Here is a 25,043-nt window from a genome sequence, read left to right on the forward strand (position 1 = left end):
TACTCTTTCCTGCCATGGCAGGGGGTTGGACTAGATGATCTGCTCAGGTCCCTTCTGACCCTAGAAACTATGAAACTATAAACAAGGGCAGGGGGCAGGTTGGGGGGGATGGACAGATACCACCATCACTGCTGCTGTATGACCAGGTGGGAGTTGGAATGACAATATGCTCTCTGCTCTTGGACAGACCAGAGCCAGAGCTGGAGGGTAAGTGTGGGCAGCAGTGGGGTAGAGTCAAGGACAAAAATGGTTGTGGGGGAGCAGGCACAGGGGCCAAAGCCCCTGGGGGGCAGTGGAAGGGGGCAGGTGTGGGGGGTAGAAGCTGTGGCCGCAGGTCTGACCCCAACCCTGGGGTCACACCATTTGCCTGCCCCTGCATCTTGTACTGGAATTCAAGATATGGGGTTCCCTTTCCCTTCCTCCCAGGTTAAAAGCATAGGGAACCTCATCTTGGACCTGAATAAATACAGTAAATACCTGACCCATAATGAAGACTTGATGATAAAATGCCTGCAGACATATGAATCGGGGCCAAAACAAGGATGCTGATTATGCCTCCACCTCTAGTGCCAGTAAAGAATACCGACCGTCATGGACTCTAATCCACAAGCAACACTTCCTCCCCACGCAGTGACTCTGTCTTTACTCTCTGATTTATGGATAAAGAGCCAGCCCCTGCTTTTTTTTTTTTGTGAAAGAGTTAGATTTGTGTTACTACTGAGTTACTACTAACTTGAGTTAGACTTGAGTTACTATTGACTTCAACGGCACCAGAAACAGGCCCAAACTAAGAACTTCCTTTGTCATCTGTGTCTGGATGGATGCTTCAGAATGCTCTGGAGGTGGTCAGGGCAATAAAAAGTCATGATTTTGATCAGCAGTTGGTAACCTTTTAAGGCTACAGGCCAGATTTACCCAGCTGAGGCCAGAGGCTTGTGAGCAGGTGCCACCCAGCCACTGCTGCTAGGGAAAGCATCCACGGAGGCATACAGAAAGCTCCCTCTGCTGCCATTTTTCCCTAAGGCAGCATAGGGACAGTGATTGCTGCCAAAGCTCCCCCCCTCGCCCCCCAAATGCTGCTGAAGCCCACATCTGTGTGCCAGATCAACTGGATCAATGGGCCAAATACTATACACAAGCTGTAGGTTGCCAACCCTTGATTTAGATCTTTTTTTTGAAAACAGCATGGGGATTTAAGCAGCCAAAAGTAAAAAGGAGTCCATGTTAATTTGAAGAAACCTAAAAGCAAAGCTCAGACCCCCCTGTCACTTGTCACTCCATCCCAACAGGCAGCTGGCAATCTAAAGTAAGAAGATGGATAAACGGAGAAAATAACTGGGCTTAAGCTTTCGGAATGAGGGTCCTTTCATATTACAAGACTGGGATTCTACAAATGTGAACAAACAAACACTGGTAGACCCCTTGTACAGAACCACAAGAAGCATAATAAAAATTGTTTAACTTGTAAATATTTTGGAACCCACAGTGCTGGGAAGTAGCTTTAATAGTTCTGCAATTCTGTTAGTGTTGTGGTAATCCAAGCCAAAACCAGCTGCCCCAGGCACTGACACTAAAGGGAATGAGAGAAAAAAGTAAAGACTAACAAACAACAAAATGGGAAGCTGCTGGGAAAATAGACCCTTCCTCATTTCACTGAGGAACACAGAAGCCCTTCAACGAACATCATTTTGGATAAAACTCTAAAATGCTTTGTCCCCAAATTCTGACAGGATTTAGTAGTTGTACAAGGTCCCAGATTATTTTATTTTGGGTACTTAAATCCTTTTCTGTGCTGTGGAAACAAGGAGATGCAGTGAAACATTCTCTAATCTGCCGTTTCATGTTTCAGTCTTCCCACCCCACCTTGGGTCACTATTTGTGACAGAGTTTCTATAGCGGTCACAGGTGTCCACTGAGCGCTAACCTGTTACTGTCAACTGATTTTACCACCTGTCATTAACAAACGCTTCCTAATCATTCGTTTAATCTCACAGCCACTTGAATGGAGAGAAATATATATATTCAACAACTTCAATAGGAATATAACCTTATAACACCCCCAGATCTTTGAACACCAGCATTGTCTGTAAAGTCAGCATCACTGAGAAGACCATTTATTAGATTACTACTCTAGGCAGGCCAGCAGGGAGGTGAGGAGTAGAGAATGCAACCGTGTTTTAATAATGGTACATGAGTGCCTCAAGTCTCAAGCCCACTTCCCAAGTTTTGATTGTAGCAAATAACACTTCATGCAAAAGCATGCAATATAGCTCCTTAGTCCCCCGCACCCAACCCACCTGGTAAATGCTGATTGCCATGCACCAGGATGACTGAATGGAAAGATATTATGAGCCTGAAGGGACACCTCAAGGTTATTAGGCCTAAAAATTGACCTACCTTGAAATATTCCCCATATTGTTGGCCTTACCTTAAAGAGGGACATTCACACTGAAGCAAACTTGAAAAGAGAGAACATTCATACAAAGAAAAATTTACTTGGCCAGTAATTTCTTGCATTCCCTTTGGTACTACTGAAGGATATTGTATTTTAAAAAGGAGTTTCTTCCCCATAGCACAAAGATGAAATCATAATCCTGTACTTACGACACTACAGTTCATTGTCATGGAAATAACAATGATGCCAAAACCACAGAATTATGACATTGTAGCAGGAGAACAAAACACCCTAATTAAAAAGTACAAATATCTTTGGTCATGAGAAGCCAACATAAGAAAATAGATCTGAAAATGGGAATGTATTCAAAAGGTTTATGTTTCAGTCTAATGCATATAAAAGTTTTCTCCAGACAGAAAGTCCCTCTTTAGGGATTCCAGCCATTTTTATAACCTCATATTTGTTGCAGCAATTTAAAAAATCATGCACCCCTATTAATGAACAGCTTTCCAACAGTTCTCCATTAAGGCATCTGCTAAATAAGCAGATGCATCCTTTGCATTGCAAATAGCATTACCTGTAAACTCCAGTGTACCTATCTGCACTTACTATTTATTATCCAATTTTCACACACTTCTGGACTACTAGAGAAGAGTTTCAGCATTAACAGGTCTGTGAATGAAGGCCTACTGATGATTTTGACAACTTTTCACTGACTGTGGGTAAAAAACCACTTATGCCCTCATACCATATGCTTATTGGCTCAATCTAAAATTTCGGATTGGTGGAGTTATTTTATTTTAAATCTTTGCTGCAGAGAAAAATTAAAACAAAACACATTGCTGGCATCCTTAAGTCAAGACTTAGAAGGAGGAAAAGACAGATGAAGAAATATTTAAAAGAACTAAATATATATATGATGGCTTAAGAACAATAACTAAGGGGGTGGGAGCTATGATAATTGGGTGTTCATTTCAGCTTTGCATATATTAAGATGAGAAAGGAACTCTTGTCTGATCTTGGAAACGAGTACAGGAAACTTTGGGTTGGATAGCAAGAGAAAGCTACTTAACACTGAGGTCTCTTATCACATAGAACAGTCTCCCAAGGGAAGTTAGGCAAGTAATTAGTCAATAATTTAAAAGTTGGGCTGAATCTGTGCATTTACAGTTGAATACACAATATTTCTAAACTCTCTTGCCCTTCCATCAGACCAAGTTACGGTGCTCTAGCAAAAGTGAGTGAGTTAATATTACTGTGTCCATTTTATGGATATGAAACCAAGGCACAGAAAATTTAGGAGATTTGCCTATGGCTACAGACTGAGCCAGCAGGAAAGCTGAGAGATGGAATCCAGATCTCCCACTGGGGCTAAGCACTAGCAACTCTGATGCATCGCAGAGACTCAAGAATTGCTAACAGAACATAACCATTTGGAAAACAAACAAAACACCCCCCCCCCCCAAAGTACAACAGTGGTGGGAAAGGGTGAGTCTGAAAAATGCAAAAGGTTCATATTCAGGAGCGGGCAATTATTTTGGGCAGAGGGCTGCTTACTGTGTTTTGGCAAGCCATTGAGGGCCGCATGACAGGCCAGGGGCAGATAAATATTAATTTTCTACATTTTTTAGGGGCTGTGTGGACCGGATAGAATGGCCTGGTGGGCCACATCCAGCCTGTGGGGTCACATTTTACCCACCCTGTATTAGATGAACCAAAGCTGCTGTAGTAGTGGTGCTTACTTAGATTCCACAATGCAAAGTGCAAGCCTGCAACAGAATATCTTGCCCATATCTCTGCTAAAGTTCTTTCTTAAATCTGTTTTCTTGGGTTCTATACCAGTTTATAAAGATTAACACCTTTTTAACATTAACAGGCTTGTTGACTTTTAAACCGTGAAGGTTAAGTCATAATGGTGTGGAAAATGAAAATATTGCATTGTTCCCTGACAGCACAGTATATTACCACAACAAAATTCTTTTCCCAGCTTAGTTTTATACACCCAGACTAAAAAAGGTTGTTTCAGGCACTGGTAAAACTGCCACACAACTATGCTGTGGGTTCAGTCTCAAACAGATTTGTACAGCAAAACTTTGACTATGTACAGCGTTATTATCATCTAACGCAAGTGTTCTTCAATTTTTTCCTGATAAATAAGCCCTTACTCAAATAAATACATCAATAAAATTTCAGGCCTCTTTTTAAAAAATATATATATATATTTGTCCTTTAAAAAAAAAAAAAGAGGGAGAAAAAACCCGAAGTAATGACAACCCTATATCTTATGTTTTTGTGTGCATCTGTTTTGAGAGATTGACCAAGTATATCTGACCTTGACAGGTATGTAGGGAATGATGGAGTAAGATTTTTCTGTGTTAAATCCCAATTTTCAGTACTTTGCAACAACCATGGCTGTCTTTCACTATCCACCCAGTGAGTTTCAACCCACTGGTTGAGAAACATTGGTTCAATTTTAAAAGAAGTTTAACCAAATCCAAGAAAGGGAAGGAAAAAAAAATCATGGGATGATTTTCAGGGACATTTAGGATCTGAAGCTCCCACTGATTAAACCACATAGACTGTGAATTTCCAGTCATAAAGTTCACTCCTCCCTGATCTTGCCTCCCAAGGCAAGTGGAACTGGGACAGAAGATTCTGAACCACAGCACCATTCTTTATTTCCCCATAGACACAAAGCCCGTCTGTGGATGCTTTACTGCTTCTGGGAGATGGAAGAGTATTGCATTCTCACTGGAAACCCCTGAGGTTTTTGCAGGCCAATTAACACATTGTACCTACTTTCCTATTTGCAGTGTGAGACCCCTCCTCTGGGAAGGGAAAATGATCCAATGATCCAATCAAGTCAGCAGCGGGCATGCTGCCAAGGAGTCAGAGAAAGGTTAAGATGGAGAACACTTGGTCACTGTGGATGCTCAGAGATGCTGTGGTTTGGAGCAAGTAGCTATTTACACTGCTTGGCAACTGTAGCCAGCTGCCATGGGTAGTATTGAGGGAAATTTTGCCTCCCCCAGTGGAAGAATTCCAGAGAATTTCTGAGCCAAAATACAATTTTTTGTTTTTTACAAAGGCGTCATGATGTGCCTCTTTGGGTTCCCTGTCCCTGAGTCTTTATTGTGGAGGACAGATATTTTACTTGTATTAGAAGTATATTGTCCTCATGGTGAAATTATAACCCCCTTATTTGTACCTCTATTAAAAGCAGCAGGGAAGACGTTTTGTGATATATTAATGTTCCAGAAATTCTTTGAAACTCTAAGCTGTAGCTTTTTAAGAATAATGGAAGGAAACTTGGAGAAACATTGCCAAGGTCATGGTCTCAAGCCCAAAAATACTTTTCCTCATTGCATCTGTTTGCACATCTGTTTGCAAAATCCATTTGATATCTAATATTTTTCCTCAACACATATGCTTCAATACTATTTTTGTTTTCAAAACAAACAAAACTATATAGCATCTCTACATATGAGCAGCCCTGGAGTAACAAGCCTGGAGTATACTTCACCTGTATAAACACCTGATTAATCTGACTTTACAGGAACAAGTCACGTGGGGCTACTGGGCATCCATGTCACTGGGCTACAATGCATTTTCACCCCTCTATGGCAAATATTATTTATGAGCTAACAAGTTCCCGTAGCAGGTTTTGGGGCCACTGAATAGGCACGTTTTCACTGCCCTTCTCTGGCAGACCCCTATGTCACCCTTTGCACTGCCCTTCTTTGCAGCTTGCTGCTTAGCCCTTTGCTATGACAGCTCTGCACAAGACTCTCACCATGCCAAAGAAAATGACCCTTGTAAGGGTTATTTTCAGTTGGGAATTTTTTGTGCCTAAGTTTGAACCCCAAAGAAAGGTTCGGGAAGAGACTCCAGAGCTAGGCTTCCAAGAGAATGTCAGGGGCAGTGTATCATTTTGGAAATGATGGAAAATACAATATCGCTTGAATTTAAAAATGGTAATTCACTTGGATACAGCCACTGACTGAATAACTGCTGAGAAACCTCTTCTAATCCAACACTGCGAAAAATGCTGAGGCACCTGGGACATGTGGAAATCAAGTTTTCTCTACCAGTGTAAAGACAGAAAAACTGGTGAATAAACAGTCATACAGTTGATTCTTACATGTCTAAGTGAAAAATTCCAAGTTCAATGCGAATAATCAGTCAGACATAACATATATGACCTGGAAAGAAGGGGTTGGCTTAATGCACACATCTTATATTGCCTTGTATATGTCCATTTATAGTTTCAGAAGTTTACTGTCAAAGATGACAAAGATCAATGACAAGGATTGACCAAAACCCAACAGAATCAGTGGAACACTATATTGGTTTCAAAAGGTTTGGGATCAAGCCTGCGGCAAGTAGAGAGCAAGAATAAAAGCATACAGGGATCCTAGGATGGAAATAACTGCTACAAATAAAAAATGTAGCAGTCACATTTGCAGTTGCTGGAGCAGAATTTACTCTACAACTCCTCCAGTAATGATGCCTCAGTGACCTCCCTTGGCAGATTATTCTACTGCCTGATGACCTCAGTGTTTGACCATTTTTCCCTATTATCTTAAATTTTTCTTTTAATTTCCAGACTGTTTCCAGTTATTTTACCCTCACTTACAGGACTCTCTCCTTTTTTGGTTATTTCTTCACGTAATTGTGAAACAAGAGGTGAGCAAAATCCCCCATAGTCATCTTAGGCCCTACAAGCACATTTGTATAAATGTGTACTCCCTTCGTATGGGCCCAGCTGTATGCGTGCATACAAATCTGGGATCTGGATGCACACATGACTGCATAGGCATTTTGTTCACTCTTCACCACACATGTGCATTCATAGCACAGGCAACCATGTTCTAGCTACAAATCAGGCCTCTTTTTTCAAAGCTCTTCTCCTAGTCCTAAACCAAATTCTGTTTTCCTTATATATGTTTAGGGAACAGAGAAATTAATAAATTATACTTAGTTGAAACCCAGGTAAGAGGGATTTACTGTGAGTCAGCTGATCCACAGAAACTGTTGTGTGCGTCTACTCTATCCAACAGTGGGCATACCTACACAAGATGCTTTGAGCACAGTAGACTAATTCTGCCGTGCATTCGTGCAACGGACAAAACCCATGCTAATGCCCTAATGCCCAGTAGAATTAGTCTACTGAGCATTAGCATCACCAAAAAAGCATGCACCAGTACTAATGCACAGTAGCACCAATTAAGGTAGTACCTGTGCTTACAGGCATTAAACAATGTGTCGTAATTACGGTGCATTAATGAACATGCAGATGTGCCTAGTAAGTAGAGACTAAACTGTGATTAGCAAGATATGGTCCTGAAAGGTACAAAGGGAACTAAGAATGGCTTTTGCAATATACCAAGAGAGAAAGAATTACTAGAAGGAAGACCCAGTAACAGTTGTTTCATTCAAAGTAAATTGCTCAAGTTTATCTTCCACTTACCACAAGATAATGGCACACAGAGAGTTTCTGTGGATCCACTGATGGGTGTAAACCTCTCCCCACTTCTTAAACAAAAAATGATTTGTTTGACAGCTACCGCATCAGATGCCATTCTTAATTAATCATCATCTTTCATAGGGTGTGCAACAACTGTTAATTTCTTGCCATACCATTTGCACCTTTGTCAAGGCCAACTACAATAATATTTATTAACTTGAGTCAAACTTAGAGAGGACTGGGTGTAGCCTTATTCCACTGGGTTGTTTTGCCTTCTGTCCTCTCCCTTCTGTGCATCTCTCAGTGTGTGTGTTATTCCACTTAGCTTGAGGTCTGTATAAAAGTTTATTCTACATCATTTATGAAGATATTAAATGTTACTGGCCTAACACTGACCCATATAAATCCCACTGGATGCCTCTTCCACTTTGAAGTTATGCTTTTTATAATTATGCTTTCTTTATGTGACCTCACCAATTCTTTATACATGGCTTTCTTTTCCAAACAGTATCACTTTTCCAAGCACAAGTGGAACAGTAAAATTCCAGAATGATCTTGCTGGGAATTCTAAAGCAACAGGGAACACCAAGCATTTGGAAAACTATGGAGTTGGTACAAAATTAGTTGATGGATCAGAAAGAAACATGGCACAATTATATATGATATGCTTTCAGACGCTGCTAACAGCAAAAAAGCTGATAGGCTCAAGTTGGAAAATAAATCATCTTGGATGCATTTTTTACTACAGGTTAAGAAAATGAAAATAAAAGGGAAACTTGGCACCAGAGACCACAAATTATCTGAATTCTCTCACATAAAGGCGGCATAGAATACAGATGTACAGATGACAAAAATGCAAATTTGGAGAATGCAAAAATAATAAAGTTAGTAAATAAGTGCACGATGGGAAGTTTCATGAAAATTCAACACTGTAGAAAGTAACCTGAAGAATAACAAAAAAGGTGTAATTTAGGTACAACATATTACAATTATTTAACAAGTGATAGATACTTGTTCTGTGAATAATTACTAGAGACGTTCATAAGGTACCATGCAGAGTGTATCAAAGATCAATGGAAATTGGTGATGTCACCAAAAATAAGGATTACCAGTTACTTAAAGAAAAAAGGTAAAGGAGCAAATGAGCAGGATAGGTTAATGGTACTGAAAGGTACAAAAGAAGCTAAGAATGAATTATTGGAAAGTAGGCCCAGTAACAAGTTAGGAGGTGCTATATCAACAACAAATTAAAAATAGCTGAGATACTGTATTCATTATGGAATTTAACAAGAACAGAAAAGGAAAAATAGATACTTAGACAATTAGGCTATTGACAGATGTGAAATACAAAACAAAATAGCTTTACCGGAAGAAGAAGCGGGTTGGTTTGACCGGGCTCACCCAATTCCTGTATAGATCACACATTCAGCAAGGCTTTTTAGTGCTTTTATCTAATTGTTGATTCAATCAGATATTAGATAAAAGCACAAAAAAGCCCCAGTCAAGTGCCCAATCTTTACAGAAATTGGGCAGGCCGGGTCAAACCAATGTGATGCCTCTTTTGGGCGTGCACTGCGCTTGGCGTGGGGGTGAGCCAAGCTGAAAGTAAAGCATTTTTTTCTCGTCTGTCAGCAGCCTTAAATAATGAAGGTATTGTAAAAATACCTACTCTTGAATCATCAGTAAAGAAATGATTGAAAAATATGAACATGTGTAAAACAGCCAGTAAATAACATGTGTCCTTGTATATCCAGGGAAAATAGCTTACAAGCACACTGGACCAGTAATAATTAGTTTCAGAAAGCACAAAGGAATTAAGGAAATACTGGAAGACTGGAGCAAAACAATTATGGATTAAATTCAACATTTGCATTCAGTTCTGGTCACTCCACCATGAGAAAGATATTAACAAACAAGAAGAGGTATAACAACCAAGGTCTACGCCCTCACTCACAAGGGCAGTGGCAGGGTCTGGCTAAGCAGTTACTCTTGTGCCCACTCCTAAGTAGGCACCTGGGGTTGGTGCATATTGATCACCTACCCCTTATTACTGCAAGCAAGAAGTTCTAGAACAGAAACAAAAAGAATCCTGGAAGGAAAGGACAAGTTTCTTTTGGAAATGGTAAAAGAGTCAATGATACGTAGCCCAGCTAAACACTCGCTACAACTTGGTAACTGTCTACAAATATGTGATAGGTGTAAATAATGATGGGAAGGACTTGTTATGAAGGGATAAAACTAGAATTAAGGTGATGAAATCATGAAAGGAAAGTTTCATGCTGATCATCCAGAAAAATCTTCCTGTGAACTCTATTAGGCAGAGGCATATTCTTCCAGGGATGTCCTGAAAACCCAGGCACTTTGGATATTATACTTAGACTCTTATGTAACAGAGATCAATTCTGCATAGAGCTGGACTAGATGACTCAATAAGGGTTTTCTTGCATCTAATTTTTATGACAGTAGGATTCAGTGTTGAGCACAATGTTTTTAATATCTTCATAAACTATCTAAAGAAAGAAAAAAAATCAGTACTTTCTATTTGCAGACAAGATCACACAGTACAATAGAGGGGAAGCAAAATTAAAAGCAGCCAAATGATTTTCATAGGTTTTGGCATTTATAGTAAAAGGATATTTTCTGGTGAAATGTTAAATACTATGTTTGCAGTCTTTCATTACACTCTAAATCAATGCTATCAGATACATTCTTTCACAAAATTTGCTATGCGTATAATTGTCAGCCCACAAGCTGACATGTGTGTAAGATATAAATACGTCAGATTTGTTTGGCTATTTTCATTTATACGAAGACAAGAATAACAAAAACATTTTTTGCTTGGCTTCAATTGCTTTATCTAGTGAGGCTGATATTTATTTAAATTATTTGATTCAAAAGATGGATATGTTATTACTACTTAGCAGTATGCAAGATGCATAGACTTAAACTAGACCATGATACAGGGTATGTGTTTTCTTTATTGGTTTTACACCTTCACATTGTATTACTGTATTTTTATTTAACAAAGTTCTAAACATTTTCCTCTATGTACCAACACAAAGCCCAGCGAAGCTTGGCATACTGGGACTGTGCATCATTCCTATGGACAGTTCATATTATTTTGAACCACGTTCTTCAGATATTACGATGTTTAGGAAAATCTTTTAACGTAGAACCTTGAGCTCCTTAATGTTTGAATGAGACTGAATATAAAAATATTACTGTGTCCTGAGTCTAGTCTGACACTTACCTTCAGTACAACCTACATCAGGACAATGACTTCAGCATGGCCTGTGTTTTACTTCAGCTTTGTTACACAAGGCTCTTTTTTTTTTTTTTTTAAGAACCCCCCCAAATAAATCAACAACTGAGATATTAAAGAAACTTCTCTCTGGTTATTACTCAAACTGTTACTTACAATCCTAGGTTTGAAGGGTGGCTTGATTTTTCGTTGTTCTAGAAGAACCCAGTCAATTTCCTTGAAAAATGGATGCTGCTTAATTGCGTCTTCCCCATTCTGGGATGCCACACAGCCTAGTCGCTTATTGGGGTTTTTTGTCATGAACTACAGGAAAAGAAAAAATTGCAAAACATTACTGATATATAGCTAGTAATTAATTGCCATCCAGTTGCATTCTCATTCTCCATGCAGATCCTCCTAAAGAAACTGTCTCTGTAAGCCTTTGACCTATAAACCTCTTTTGTGGGGAAGGCTCTCTCAAAAGAAGAGTTCCAGAACTTCCTGATTTCAGCTGGTTGGGCATGCTTGAGAATAGACACTTTCACTTTTTCTACTTCCCATCTCAGTCAAAGCTGGGCAGAAAAGCAAAACAGGAGCAACACGTAGGGGGTGCACGTGGGCGCACGTGCACCCTGAGCATGGCGGTGCACCCCCTGCAAAAAGGTGCTGCCAACACTGTTGGCAGCGCCTGTGGGCAGCGGCCACTTACTACCCCACCACCGACACCACCGATGGCATCTGTGGGCAGTCTGTGGTTCCCACTGGCCACTGCCGTCACTGTCAGCAGAGGCTGTGGGTGGTCGCCGACCCTTGGTCAGCGCTTGCCAGCACCAGCAGTGGCTGTGGGAGTTCCCCTGCTTACCGCTGCTGTGCTCCTGCCGCTACCACACTCCCACCACTGCCGTGCCCCCCACAGCCACTGGGGGGATGCGTTGTTCATGAAGCAAAAAGAACTACATCCTTCCCTCCCTGACCTCAATCAGCTATAGTGGTGGTACTCAACCTTCTTCCTTAACAGGCTAGATGAGCTGTGCTCAAGCCAGACACAGGCCAGATGTGGCCAGTGGCTCTGATCTGGTGAGTGTGGCAAGGCCCCATCCACAAGAAACCAGGGGACAGCCTGGCCCCAATTCATCCCTATGGGGGGTAGAGGTCATGGCCCAATCTACAGAAGGGAAGGGGGCATGGCCCAGCCTCAATCAAGCCCCATGGGAGGAAAAGGGATGTGGTTCAGCCCTGATGCATTCCTGCAGGGGGAGGTGGGGAGGGAGGGGGAGGAGAAGGGAGCATGGCCAGCCTAGATCTGGCTGTGCAGGCAGAGGGCATAGGAATTTGGCAGCTCACTGCTTTCCCACTGCCAAATTTCCCAATTTGTGGGGAGCCCTGTAGGCCAGATGCAATGGCTCTGCAGACTGCATTTGGCCTGGTGGCTGGAGGCTGAGCACCTCAAGCTATAGAATTAAAATTTATTACATCTCCTCTTTTAGCTAGTCTGCTCTGCTCGATCTTAACTAAAATTTTAAATTCCACTTCCCCCACTCCCCAGCTTTTTAAATCTTTTGAATGCACAGGACTATATTACAGTCCTGTAATGTAGTATGGGCTCTAGAGCTGATTCAAGACAGCTGTGGTTTTGCTTGTTAGTACCTGGGGAGTGCTGGGGAGGATTATATTAAGGCTACGTGAAACTTTGGTTCATGATCCAATTTGGAGAAGATTTGGCCCAATTCAGAGGCTGAATCTCCAAATCCGAATCGAATTGCTAGGAACTTAAAACTTTTTGAATCTGAATCAATTCAGAAAAGATTCGCAAGAGATTCAGCAATTTGAAGATTTGGAAGGTGGTCTTTATCGGGAAACAAACTTAGAAGAGGGAGTGGCGGGGAGAGAAGGACTGATATCTCTAGCTGGCCAGTGACTGCAACTTCTCCCTGACTGCCCTTCCAATCACAGTGTCTTGTGGGAGGGACATAGAAACAGCATAAAAGCCTCTGTGTGCAGGCTTTTCTGTCCCTTTCCTGAAGCTGTTTCTGCCTGAGCAACAGCATCTCACAGGTACTGTGGCTACTGGTCTGGCTTCCTAGTCAGTGGCCTGCTACTTTTTGTTGTTAGAAAGGATTGGATAGGATATAGCTTAGCTTAGTTTATCTTAGCTTAGCATCTGTCTACTTCCAGTTCATTTCTTTCAATTTATATTTATTTTTTCCCACCCTGGAGCAGTGGGGGAAAGCTGCAGACAGAGGGGGACGCATTCCCAAGGTGAGCAAGATTACCTAGACCATTGGAGAGATGCTTGCTCTGAATAGCCAGCCCTTCTCCCTAGCTCAGCGGCCAGGGTTCAGGTGGGTCATGGCACTTGTGGCCCCATCTTACCAAGTGCCTACACGCACCACCTTTAGCAGGACGGTAGTACCCTCCTTGTATGAAGCATGCAGGGAGTACTTGAGGGAGGAGTTGTACAAGACAGGGCCGCAGGTAGCCTTGCGCTTCACCTCTGACATCTGGGGCAGCTGGGGTGGGGATCACACCTACCCCTCCCTCACAGGACACTGGTATGATCAGTGAGGCCATCGGTGGGCTCTCCTCCAAGCCGAGGTGCTGGATGAGTCCCACATAGTAAGGGAGATTATGGTGGCCATGAACCATATGGTACAGGAGTGGCTTGTTGGGCAAGCTGCCGGTGATGGCATCGCCACTACTACCACTATGAGACAGCTGATTAAAAAATGCAGGAAGGTGGCAGGCTACTTCTACTGCAGCATCAAGGGGAGCAAGACACTGTGGAAGAAACAGGCAGAGCTGAGCATTGCACAGCACAAAATCATGGAGGATGTGGAGACTCAGTGGAACTCCACATACCTGATGCTTGAAAGGCTGATGGAAAAACAGAAAGCCATCTATGAGATGGCCTTGCCTGGGGAGATCAGGATCAGCAACCCCCTGAACAGTGCTGAGTGGGGTACCATCTCCCAGATCTTGGTGGTCCTCAAACCCTTCCTCAAGGCCACCAAAACCCTCAGCACTGGTGATGACCCCTCAGCCAGATGATCCCCATAGTGAGGGAACTGGAGAGCCAAATGGAGAAATTCCAGGGGATCAATGTTTCTGGCTGGGGCAGGCCACTGTCATTAGATGTGCAGGCACTGGTGAGGTGACTGAAGGAGGGCATCAGGAGATGGCTGGATCCCTTGCGGTCCAGTACGGTCCACAGGCTGGTGGGCATGTGCACCAAAACCCTTGATCACTAGACGCAGATGCTGGTCAACAAAGTCAGGGAGGCAGAAGGGCAGAGGCAAGGGGATGTGGAAGAGGAAGATCCACTTTCTCGTACCAGCACTCCCAGCACCAGTACCATGACCGGCATCAGCACCAGCCAGTCTTCTCCATGCCTGCCACTGCCAATGTGGGCCAAGGGCCTGGCTTCAATGCCAGGGTCCAAACGCACCAGAGTGCAGGTAGAAATGAGGCTTTGGTAGCTACCTATCTTGCTGAGGATGTGGAGCCACTGGACTGCAACCTCTTGGTCTATCAGGCAAGCTGTAGCTAGATGTGGCAGGATCTGCCCATGGTTGCCCGGCAACACCTGTCCTGTCCACCAACCAGTGTCCCAAGCAAGAGGGTGTTCAGCATTGCTGGGGATGTTGTGACACCCCACCGCACCCGTTTGGATCCTGGTTTGGTAGAGCAGCTGGTGTTCTTGAAAGTGAACCTCCTGCTCTTGGAGTTCCCCAAGCTTCACCTGCAGACGGACTGAGTGCCACTCTTCTCACTTTGTCTGCACCCATTTCCTTTTTTCATTTTTTAAAAAAACAGTTAATGCCCCACTCCCAGCTGGAGGGGGCACTCACTGCGTCACCAGCCAGCAGGGGAAGAACATGCCCTTGCTGAGCTTGCTCCCCTACCAGGACAAACTTAGAGGTATGAGCTGGGGCTATGGGGAAGGACGAGGCCCCAGGTCCTGGGCATGATCGCTAAAACTGCACCTGCCAAGGTAGGGAGGCCTGGTGGGACTGCTGGTGGTGCGGAAGCCCCATAAATGCCAGGATCAATGATCCCCTGGTAAAAGGCAGGTAGGAGGCACCATAACCTCCAGCTAACGCATACACACACACAGTCCTGGCTGGGGAAAACCCAGATCTGTCATGTCTTTGACAGTCCTGAGGCTTACTGGTTGTAGTGGGGTTGTGAGGCTCCAGGTGAGCTCAGCTTAGCTGCCTGGGATGCCAGCTTTTGTATTGAAAAACGATTTGTCAGGTTGAGGAAGCACCTGCAGTTGGTGTGTCTCCTGGTCCTGGATGGAAGGAATAGTATAGAAGCCAGAGGCTGGCCTGGCATGCAATGCAGGCAAGAAAGCCAGTCAGTGAAAATGGAAATGGAGGCATCAGAGGTAAGGGACAGGCTGGGGGGGAGGGAGGGGGATGTAGCAGCGCAGGTAAAAGTGCAGAGGTACCCGGGGAGTCAGATGTCTGGCACCTAACAGTCAGATGTCCGGCATCACAGTGATGGCACACCTAACAGACACACACCAGGTGCTCCTACTGGAGAGGAAAGAAGGGCTGACAGGCTACCTGAGATGCTGCTGCTGGTGCTGCTGAATCACTAAGTTATTTTACCTGTTGCCGTTTACAGTGGTAGACTGGACTGAGGCTGTATGGGAGGAGGAGACCCCACTGGGGCACACTGTCATGTTGTGCAGAGGCCCCAGCGCCAGGAAGGGTGCACCTGAACAAAAATACACACACACAAACACACACACAGAGTCACACAGTGAGGGCGCACCTAACAGACATGCACTAGGTGTTCCTACTTAAGAGGAAAGAAGGGCCCGACAGTTCATTTTGGCTACCTTAGATGCTGCTGGTGCTACTGGTGCTGACTGCTGAGTCACTAAGTTATTTTTACCTGCTGCCATTTAAAGTGGTGGACCAGGATGAAGCTGTAAGAGAGGAGCAGCCCTCACTGGGGCACACTGTCATGTGTGAAGAGGCCCCAGCTCCAGAAAGGGAGCACCTGAATAGACACACTGTGTCACCCACCCATGTCATGAGTTTTTCCTGCCTGTGGCCAGGTGCAGAGACCCAGAACCCAGACTCCCCTTGCACCTATCCCCTTGACAGCTGGGAGGCTTTGTGGCAGCAGCAGGGCCTAGCAGGCCTGCAGTAGTTTTTTTAATCCCCCTGTGCCCTAAGACAGACACAGTCACACAAACACCCATGTCATGAGTTTTGCCTGTTAGCACCCAGAGGTGTGGCTTAACACACACATGACATGAGTTTTGCTTTCAGGTCTTTGAGGTACAGTTTCCCAGAAACCCCTGCACCTATTCTCTTGAAACTTGTTGGGCTTCCTGTCCTCAATAGAGGCTACCACCCCTGCAAGTTTCATCCAAATCAGCCCAAACATGACAAAGTTATAGATATTTCATTGATTCCCATTTATACTGTATGGCTGAATCGCTCCAAATCAGCGTGGACTCTTCTGAAGCCAATTCAGCTGAATCAAATCAGAAAAGCAAACTGAATCTCCGAATCAAATCGCTGCCATCCAAATCGGCCAAATCCAAATTGAATAGTTCCCTATTCACACAGGCCTAGATTATATCACTTTATATTCTAGAAGCCTGTCTGCATGTGGAATGGGCTTGTCCAGAGTTCTGCTTCTCCCTTAAAAAAGAGCCAGTGGCTATGAGACTGTACAGAAGAGAGCAAAGACTATGACTGTTTTATACAGATTATCAAGGCTACTAGTAAGTGTAGTCCCTTTAGTGCCTTCTAGAGCCATTACACCTGTTTCTGGCTTCAGAATAATGCTATTACACACAATATTATCCAAAGCTCTTGCATCTGTACTATACTTTGCCTAGTGGCCAGTATGGCTCAGGTTCTAAGAGTTAATGATGTTTACAGCCGTAGTTTCTCAAAGAAATGTGACTAAGGGTTGTTCCATAAAAGATCAGGAGATACATTTTTTTACTCACTGAGACTTGAGCAATGTGAATTGTAAGCATCACCACAACAGCTGCTGTATGGGTTCGAATAACTAAACGAGTGCAAAAATAGGGAGGATAAGGGTCTCTGGACTTTCCCACTCTGAACATTATGCTGGTAAACTGGACTTTCCCATTATTTCTCTTTATCTTTCCACGTGTTGTGTAATTGAGTATGGGAGAGTAACTAGGATTCTGAAATAGTTTAAAGTTGTTGATTTAATATTAAATGCAAATTTCTGAGTTTCATTTTTTTTCCTCACTGTTCAAGCACTTTTACAATAATTTCCCATGTCTTGTGTGAATTTTGTTTTTTTGTTTTCTTTATATTTTATTACTGGCTCCTTTTTAACACTTTTCTAATGGAAAATACATTTTAGGAGGGTTAAAAGATTGTATTCCATGATTTCCCCTTTAAGAATTAGGTTACAATCTATATATATCTTTGCCATTCACAAATTCACAGAAGTTTAAGGCTGGACAGGACTTTGTGAGATCATCAGGCCCAGCCCCCCTGCTCTACACAGGAAATACTGCTGGGCTAGAGACAGACATTCAAAAAGCCTGAGCCTGAATCAATTTAATCTTTGCAGGTTAGAATAACCTGGATAAGCTGAACTAGTTTGAAACCAGACAGGCTTTCTCTCTAGACTGAAAATTCAGGCACATACCTGCAGTTGCTCAGGCTAGATGCCGGGGGCGCTAGAGCAGCCTTCCCTTCCCTTCTGCCTGGACGGTCCCAGGCTTTTCCCTGCTGACTGCTCAAGGGGCAGGAGTATTGCCGGCACCCATCCCCAGGCTAGCACTCTGAGGCAAGGGGGGAGGAGGGTTAAATGCATGCATCTGTTGATGACATGGAGCTTTTCAATTTCTCTCCCTGCTTCGTCTCCATACTGTCTGCAGCAAACTGACAGGCAAGCAAGCCAGCTGGGGGCTGATAATAATAACAGTCCTTATCACCCAATTAGAAAAACAATGGCCTCTCTTCATTACTTCAAACTTCTTAAACTGCTTACTGGCTGACCTGTTGATTAGCTCCAAACAGCCCTAAGCAGTCATTTTTCTTTCTGCCTGCTCCAGTGAAATTGGAGAGAGACGCACACCAAGACACCTGTCAGTATTAGTTAGCATACCACATGCCTACGGTCTGTGGAGCTGGGGTCAGTGGCATGGGAGATGGGAGGGAGGGGGCAGGGGTGACACGGGTGCACGTGCACCCCCTGAGTGTGGCAGTGTACCCCCTACAAAAAGGTGCCACCAACATTGTCAGCACCGTGGGTGGTCACTGCACACCACCCCGCCACCGACAGCATTTGTGAGTGGTCAGCAATCTCCACTGGATGCCACTGCCAGCGGTCGGTGCCTGCGAGTGGTTGCCAAACCTGGTCAGCGCTCCCCAGCTGCTGACAGTGCCGGCAGCATCTGCAGGAGTTCCCCACTCACCTCCGCTGTGCCCCCCCCCCCAGCCACTGTTCATGGGAGGGGGGCATTTCCTGGTTGAGTGGGGGGGGGAAGTAGGGCAGGGGGAAGCTAGGCAGACCCTGCTGTGTCTGCAGTCTCTGTTGGAGCCTTACGTTGCATTAGCTGACATACCACATGCCAGCTATGGTCCATGATGTAGCAGAAAGGAGGAAGGGAACCTTCCTTAAGCAGTGAGTGGTGAAGAGGTGGGGGTATGTGGGCACAGGGAAGCCAACAGACCTTGCTGTGCCTGAAAGTCTCTGCCGGAGCCTCAGCCAGGGAACAGAGGGGAGGGGCCAGCCCTGCAGTGGAGCAGAGAACTCTGCCCAGCCCATAGAGCATGCCAGGATGCTGGGGGACTCTGATTTAACTTAAACAAGCAAGGGGTCTGGGACAGACATTACATAAACCAGTTTGACCCAAATCAGTTAAGGCTGATACTATACTCAGCCAGGTTTATCTCAAACTGGTTTTTGCCATTTTCAAACTGGTTTATGTACACTGAACATCTGTTCTGTTACAGGTTTAAACCAGTTTCTGATCACTTAAACCGGTTTATATGTAATGTCTGTCCCCAGCCCTGGGGTCAAATAACCCCACCAAGGTGTGCATGACAAAACATTGACATTTGATCTTCTTTTTCATCATGCTAACAATCATCTTGTACCATAAGATCTCAGTCAGAAGCCAGATCATACCCCCGGCAAATATGGTTCATTTTATATAAAACTTTCAATCTCATTCTCTTGCATACCTGTTACAACACTATGTTTTTACACGCAGCAATACAACTGTATTGCAAGACTAATGCAATCACACCTGTTGAAAACCATATACATGTATTTTTATTTTATTAAAGCCTGTTGACCAAGGCAAAATTAACAGAAACATCTGTATTCCAGGTTTTTGACACTTGTGGATGATCCTGTTTAGCAGCTTTCCTTCAAACAAGACAATAAACTCACTACAGTTTAAGCAGTGGTATGCCCACTACAATTGAAGCAGTGATGTGCAACAGCCATATTGGCTCCATATTGGAAGTGGGTTAGTATGGAAAAGAATACTGAAGAAAACCATGAAAAGGGACTTCTGGATTGCTGCATGTGCAGATCAATTAGTGAGGTACAATAAAAGGGCTATGGCTCAGGAGGAACACAGAACCTACAATCGGGAGGATGTATAGCCCCATTTCCACTCCTCAGGATGCAGGCTGGATTCTGCATATTAGTGTGCATACATACATATATACTATTCAGGAAAGTCTTGGCCAGGAGTGTTTCTAGATGTTGGTATCAATAAAAGCAATATTTATTACAAATGTTCTGGTCAACCTGCTTCAGGAAATATGGTAGCTGATCACCAAACATTGAAAGGAAGAAACTTAGCATTACAAAGCTGGTGAAGTGCATTTTTTCCACCTGTCATTTCAGCATTGGCATAGGTCACCAGCAGTGAGAGCAGATAGAACTAGTTTGTTGACTGGTCCGCTCCTTTCTCTTGGGAAAATATTTTATGTTCCTACCTATGGCTTTATTCCAGTGCTTCACAAGCTATCCAGCATGACTGAGAAACAACTGTCACTACAGTGACAGCTAAACAGCATAGTCTATAACCACATGTAGAGAATCAGTTTTGGTCAAGAAAATGAGAAGAAAGAAGTATTCCTACAAATATGTTATGCCCATCCAGAGAGGAGAAGGCATTAGCCCCTACATGTAACTGTAAGGGCCCTGCCAAATGTTCAAATTAAAGGTGAAGAAAAACTAGCTATAAAGTCATTGCACATTTTCAAACACTAACTTTGTAGCTGGTTGCCTCTTTTTATAGCTGGATGGACATTTTTATGGCATGATAATTACTTGGCAAGTGTGGCCATTCTAAACTTATTGAGTGATTAACCAATTAACTGTGTTACACACGTAATGTGTGGCAGGGCCCTCAGATTCCCACGCAACAAATTATACAGAAGATAGTTTATCCACTGCAGGAGAAGGGATGTTTCAGGTCAGGTCAGTTCACGGAGGCTGTAAGGACAAGGGATGTGGTTGTCATGGGTGCCCTAAACTACCCAGACTTCTGCTGAGAGGATCAGTCAGTCAACTCTGAACGCTCAAGTAGGTTTTTTGCCTGCATGCAGAACCTCCACCTAAGCCAGGAGGTACATAATCCCACAAGAGGAAAAGCCTTGCTGGACTTGGACCTGGTGAGGGATCTGAGGGCACTCAACTGCTTAGGTGTTAGTGACCATCATCTGCTGGAATTTACCATCTAGCTCAGGGTGGTGAAAGCAAGCAGTAAGGCAAAAGTGCTTGACTTTAGGAGGGCTAACTTCAATGAGCTAAGGAGATCAGGAAGAGAGACATCGGGGACTCGGAGCCTCAATGAGATGGGAGTCCAGGATGGGTGGTTGTTACTTAAGGAGATGATCCTCTGAGCTCAGAGGGAGTCAGTCCCAACGTGAACCGAAGCAGGCGATAGCGCTAAAAAGTCCTCTTGACTCAGTACAGGCATCCAGGAGGGCCGGAGGGCAAAAAAGGTGGCACACAATCAGTGGAAGCATGGGGAAATCACCAAGGAGGATTACACCTGTGTTGCTCATGATTGCAGGGAGGCGGTTAGGAAGGCCAAGGCAGAGGTGGAACTAGGGCTGGCGACCAGAATTAAGGATAAGAAAAAGTCCTTTTTCAAATTCATATGGAGTAGGAAGAAGGCACCAGGTAATGTGGGGCCCCTACAGGACAGGCTTGGCAATCTGATGATTGCAGCAAATGAAAAAGCTGATCTCTTCAATGAGTTCTTTGCCTCCATATTCCTTAGCAGGGACCAATTAAACACCCCCACTAGGATTACGGACAGGCTCAGGGGATACAACACCATCCCTAGGGTCAGGGACAATCTAGTTAGGGAACTTTTGGAGGGGCTGGACGTGTTTAAATCTGCAGGTCCGTGGATACTGAGGGAACTGGCAAAGGTCATAGCAGGGCCCTTGGCACGGCTGTATAAGCGCTCATGGTGCTTGGGCCAGGTCCCAGAGGACTGGAAAAGGGCCACTGTGGTCCCCATTTACAAGAAGGGGAGAAAGGAGGACCCAGGTAACTATAGGCTAGTCAGTCTCACCTCAGTCCTCGAGAAAACCTTGGAGAAAATTATCAAGGAGCACATCTGCGGGGGCCCAGCATGGAAAGTAATGCGAAGGGACAACCAACACGGGTTCATTGTGGGAAGATCCTGCCTGACTAACCTTGTTGCCTTTTATGATCAGGGTCACAAGGTCCTTGGATATGGGCACTGAGGTGGATGTTGTCTACCTGGACTTCAAGAAGGCCTTTGACACTGTTTCTCACCCCATTCTCCTAAAAAATACTAGGCGACTGCGTAAAAAATACTAGGCGACTGCGGCATTGATGCCTACACAGTCAGATGAGTAGCAAATTGGCTCGATGGAAGCACCCGGAGAGTGGTGGGGGATGGGTTATTTTCGACCTGGAGGGATGTGGGCATTGGAATTCCACAGGGCATGGTCTTCGGGCCTGTGCTTTTCAACATCTTTATCAGCAACTTGGAGGTGTACGTGGAAAGCACGCTGTCCAAATTCACTGATGACACAAAGATGTGGGGAGAAGTGGGCACACTGGAGGGAAGGGGCAGAATCCAACTAGATTTAGACAAATTACAGAGGTGGGCGGATGAGAATAGAATGGAATTCAATGCAGACAGATGCAAGGTGATGCACCTCGGGAGGAACAACCGGCACCATACCTACAGGTTGGGGAACACCCTTCTTAACAACACAGTGGCTGAAAGGGATCTTGGAGTCATTGTTGACTCCAGGATGGACATAAGCTGCCAATGCAGTAAGGTTAACCGCACCTTGTTGTAAATCTACCGAGGCACCACAAGCAGGTCCAGGGTGATCCTTCCCCTCTATGCAGCACTGGTCAGGCCACAGTTGGAGTACCGCATCCAGTTCTGGGCGTCACACTTCAAGAGGAATATGGCTAACCTTGAAAGGATCCAGAGGAGGGCCACTCATATGGTCAGGGGGCAGCAGGCCAGGCCCTATGAAAATAGACTAAAGGGCCTGAGTCTATTCACCCTCCACAAGGGAAGACTAAGAAGGGATCTGGTGACCGTCTATAAACTCAGCAGGGGGACCACCGGAAATAGGTGGGGCCATGTTCTCCTGGGCACCACTTGGGATAACAAAGAATAACAGCCACAGATTGATTGAGAGCAGGTTCAGACTACATATCAGGAGGCATTACTTTATGGTTAGGGCTGCCAGGCTCTGGAATGGGCTCCCAAGGGAAGTGGTACTCTACCCCACCTTGAGGATCTTCAAGAGGAAGGTGGATAGGCATCTAGCTGGGGTGTTATGACCCCAGCACTCATTTCTGCCCATCAAGTCATTAGACTTGATGATCTGTTCAGGTCCCTTCCAACCCTAAAAACTATGAAACTATGTTTGTCCTACTTCTACTCTGTTCTATTTTATGTAAACTCTCACACTGCTATCATCACTGTAGTATCTTAGAACCTTCCAAAAGTGTATTAAGTGAGATGAGTAATATCTACTACTTCTAGGGTGCAGACAGAAGTACAACTCCCAGGTCTAACTCATGGTGCTTCACCGAAAGTTTGCTGTTGGGTTGGAAGGATGAGAGATTGAGCTCCAATCTGGAATTAATCAGAGAGAGGGTGCATCTCTGCAGCCTATTCCCCTGGCACTGCCCCCCTCCCCCTACCAGCTCCCTTTCTGTTTCAGGATGGAAGGGGAGAAGGCAAGGAAGGGAGGTCCAGACACACTGGAATGGGAAGGATGGGTGGATTGGAGCCCTCCCCTCCCCACCCCCGGCCTGCACCAACCTCCAGCACTAGCTGGAGTCCCTCTGCTCCCTACCCCACCTCCCATTCTGAAAACAGCGCTCAGAGCAGTGCCGAGCTATGTCAACTGAGCCCTGCTCCCAGCACACACAGACATGAGTTAATGAAGCTGCTCCACTTTGGAGTGCCTTCGTCAGAAGTCTTATGCACTTATGTTTGGTCATGGTTGTAGAGCACTTTCAGGGGCCAGATCAGGCAAAAACTGTCACTTCTGTCTGTGCCTGGAATGTTTGTTCTCTCTCTCCCCTCCTCTCCCTGGGAGAAAATTGTATGTACAGAGGAGTGTTTTGTCTTTGTAGGGTTTTGATGTGATTTGATTTTTTTCTGAACAGTCATTATGCAAGTTTGCTGCAGGCCTGGATTAGCAACTGACAGTTATCAGTTTAAAGATATAGTGCATTTCATGATATTGTTCCAAATTGTGTTTCCAAATAACACATCCACCAGCCAAAGGAGAACACTTCCAGTTTGCTCTTGAGATCAAATGAGCTACTTTTACTGTTCCTTTGTAAGTGAGCCAGTTATATCTAAGTCGCAACATGTATTTTCTTCTGGGAAAAGAAAAACGAAATATATATTTTTTAAAACAATTACTATCCTTTGGCAGAGACTCTTAGAAAACTACAAAATGTATTCTTGGGTTTGTCTGCTTTATTTCAGACACTGGAGCAGCTGATTGCTTAGGAGAGAGAGCAAGCCAGGACCCAGCAGCAGCATGCCGCAGAGAAACAGAACTGGGAACCGGGTGATACGCCTGCTATACTATGCAATCCAGGTAGAAAAGGAACCAGTGAATAAAACCTGCTTCTCACTGATGTCTGACATGTCCTTGTATCAAGCTGCATGCAGTCAAGGTACTAGCACAGGACATTTTCAAGACTGGGCATTAAGAAGCTACTGACTAATATAGTATAAAACTGTACACTACAAACTAAATGGGACTCATCCACAGACACAGAGAGGGAACAGACCTGTGGTAAGGATATGAATGAAAGGTTTATTTTTAAAGTCATTTTAACGTTTGCTATTGCAGGTAATAGCCTCTCAAGAGTTTGTAAATGGACATTTTCCCTTATAACTGTTTGTCCTTTTTCATATGATAAATATTGACTCATTTCCCTTCTATTTCCTTTTAAGTACAGGCCAGCGTGGATTATTTATTTCCCTGTTTGTCAAAAGCATCACTGATGAGGTAACTATTACCACAATTTCTGGAGTAGGGGTTGTTAACTTTTGCTGTGTTGGCTGGTCAGCTGCCCATGCAGCAAAAGAACTACGTCAAATGTCACAGGATCCTGCATTAGTCATAGTCATTCTTTTTTCCTCTGAATTGCTGGAGGCTGGTTTCTGCTCCCAGGGAAATCAATGTCCAATTGTTTCATCAGTTTCAATGGGACCAGGACACAACACTCGCTAAAATAATGGCAGGTTAAAAAGAAATACTGAGTGCCCAAATTCCTATTTTCATTCAAGTTCCTTTATAGCTTTTCATTGTAGCTCTCTGGCAGTGTAAAGAGACCTTACCTTAAGTATGAATTTAATGCTCTAGGTCCTGAAACTTATACTAAAATCAATGGGAATGAGGTACGTACTCTATTTAGGTATCCAG

The 25,043-nt window shown here is 44.2% G+C and overlaps 1 protein-coding gene across 1 annotated transcript in view; it reads right to left on the bottom strand.

Annotated features, from left to right (window-relative positions):
- PRKCE (protein kinase C epsilon) overlaps nucleotides 1–25,043 on the bottom strand; it is a 521,754-nt gene that overhangs the window by 14,781 nt on the left and 481,930 nt on the right. Inside the window, exon 14 of the mRNA XM_019549367.1 lies at nucleotides 11,281–11,427. Within this exon, the coding sequence (XP_019404912.1) occupies nucleotides 11,281–11,427 (147 nt within the window). The remainder of the gene's footprint in view (nucleotides 1–11,280; nucleotides 11,428–25,043) is intronic.

This window comes from Crocodylus porosus, unplaced genomic scaffold (assembly GCF_001723895.1).
Source record: "Crocodylus porosus isolate Cpor-Errol unplaced genomic scaffold, CroPor_comp1, whole genome shotgun sequence".
In the NCBI taxonomy this organism is placed as follows: Eukaryota; Metazoa; Chordata; order Crocodylia; family Crocodylidae; genus Crocodylus; species Crocodylus porosus.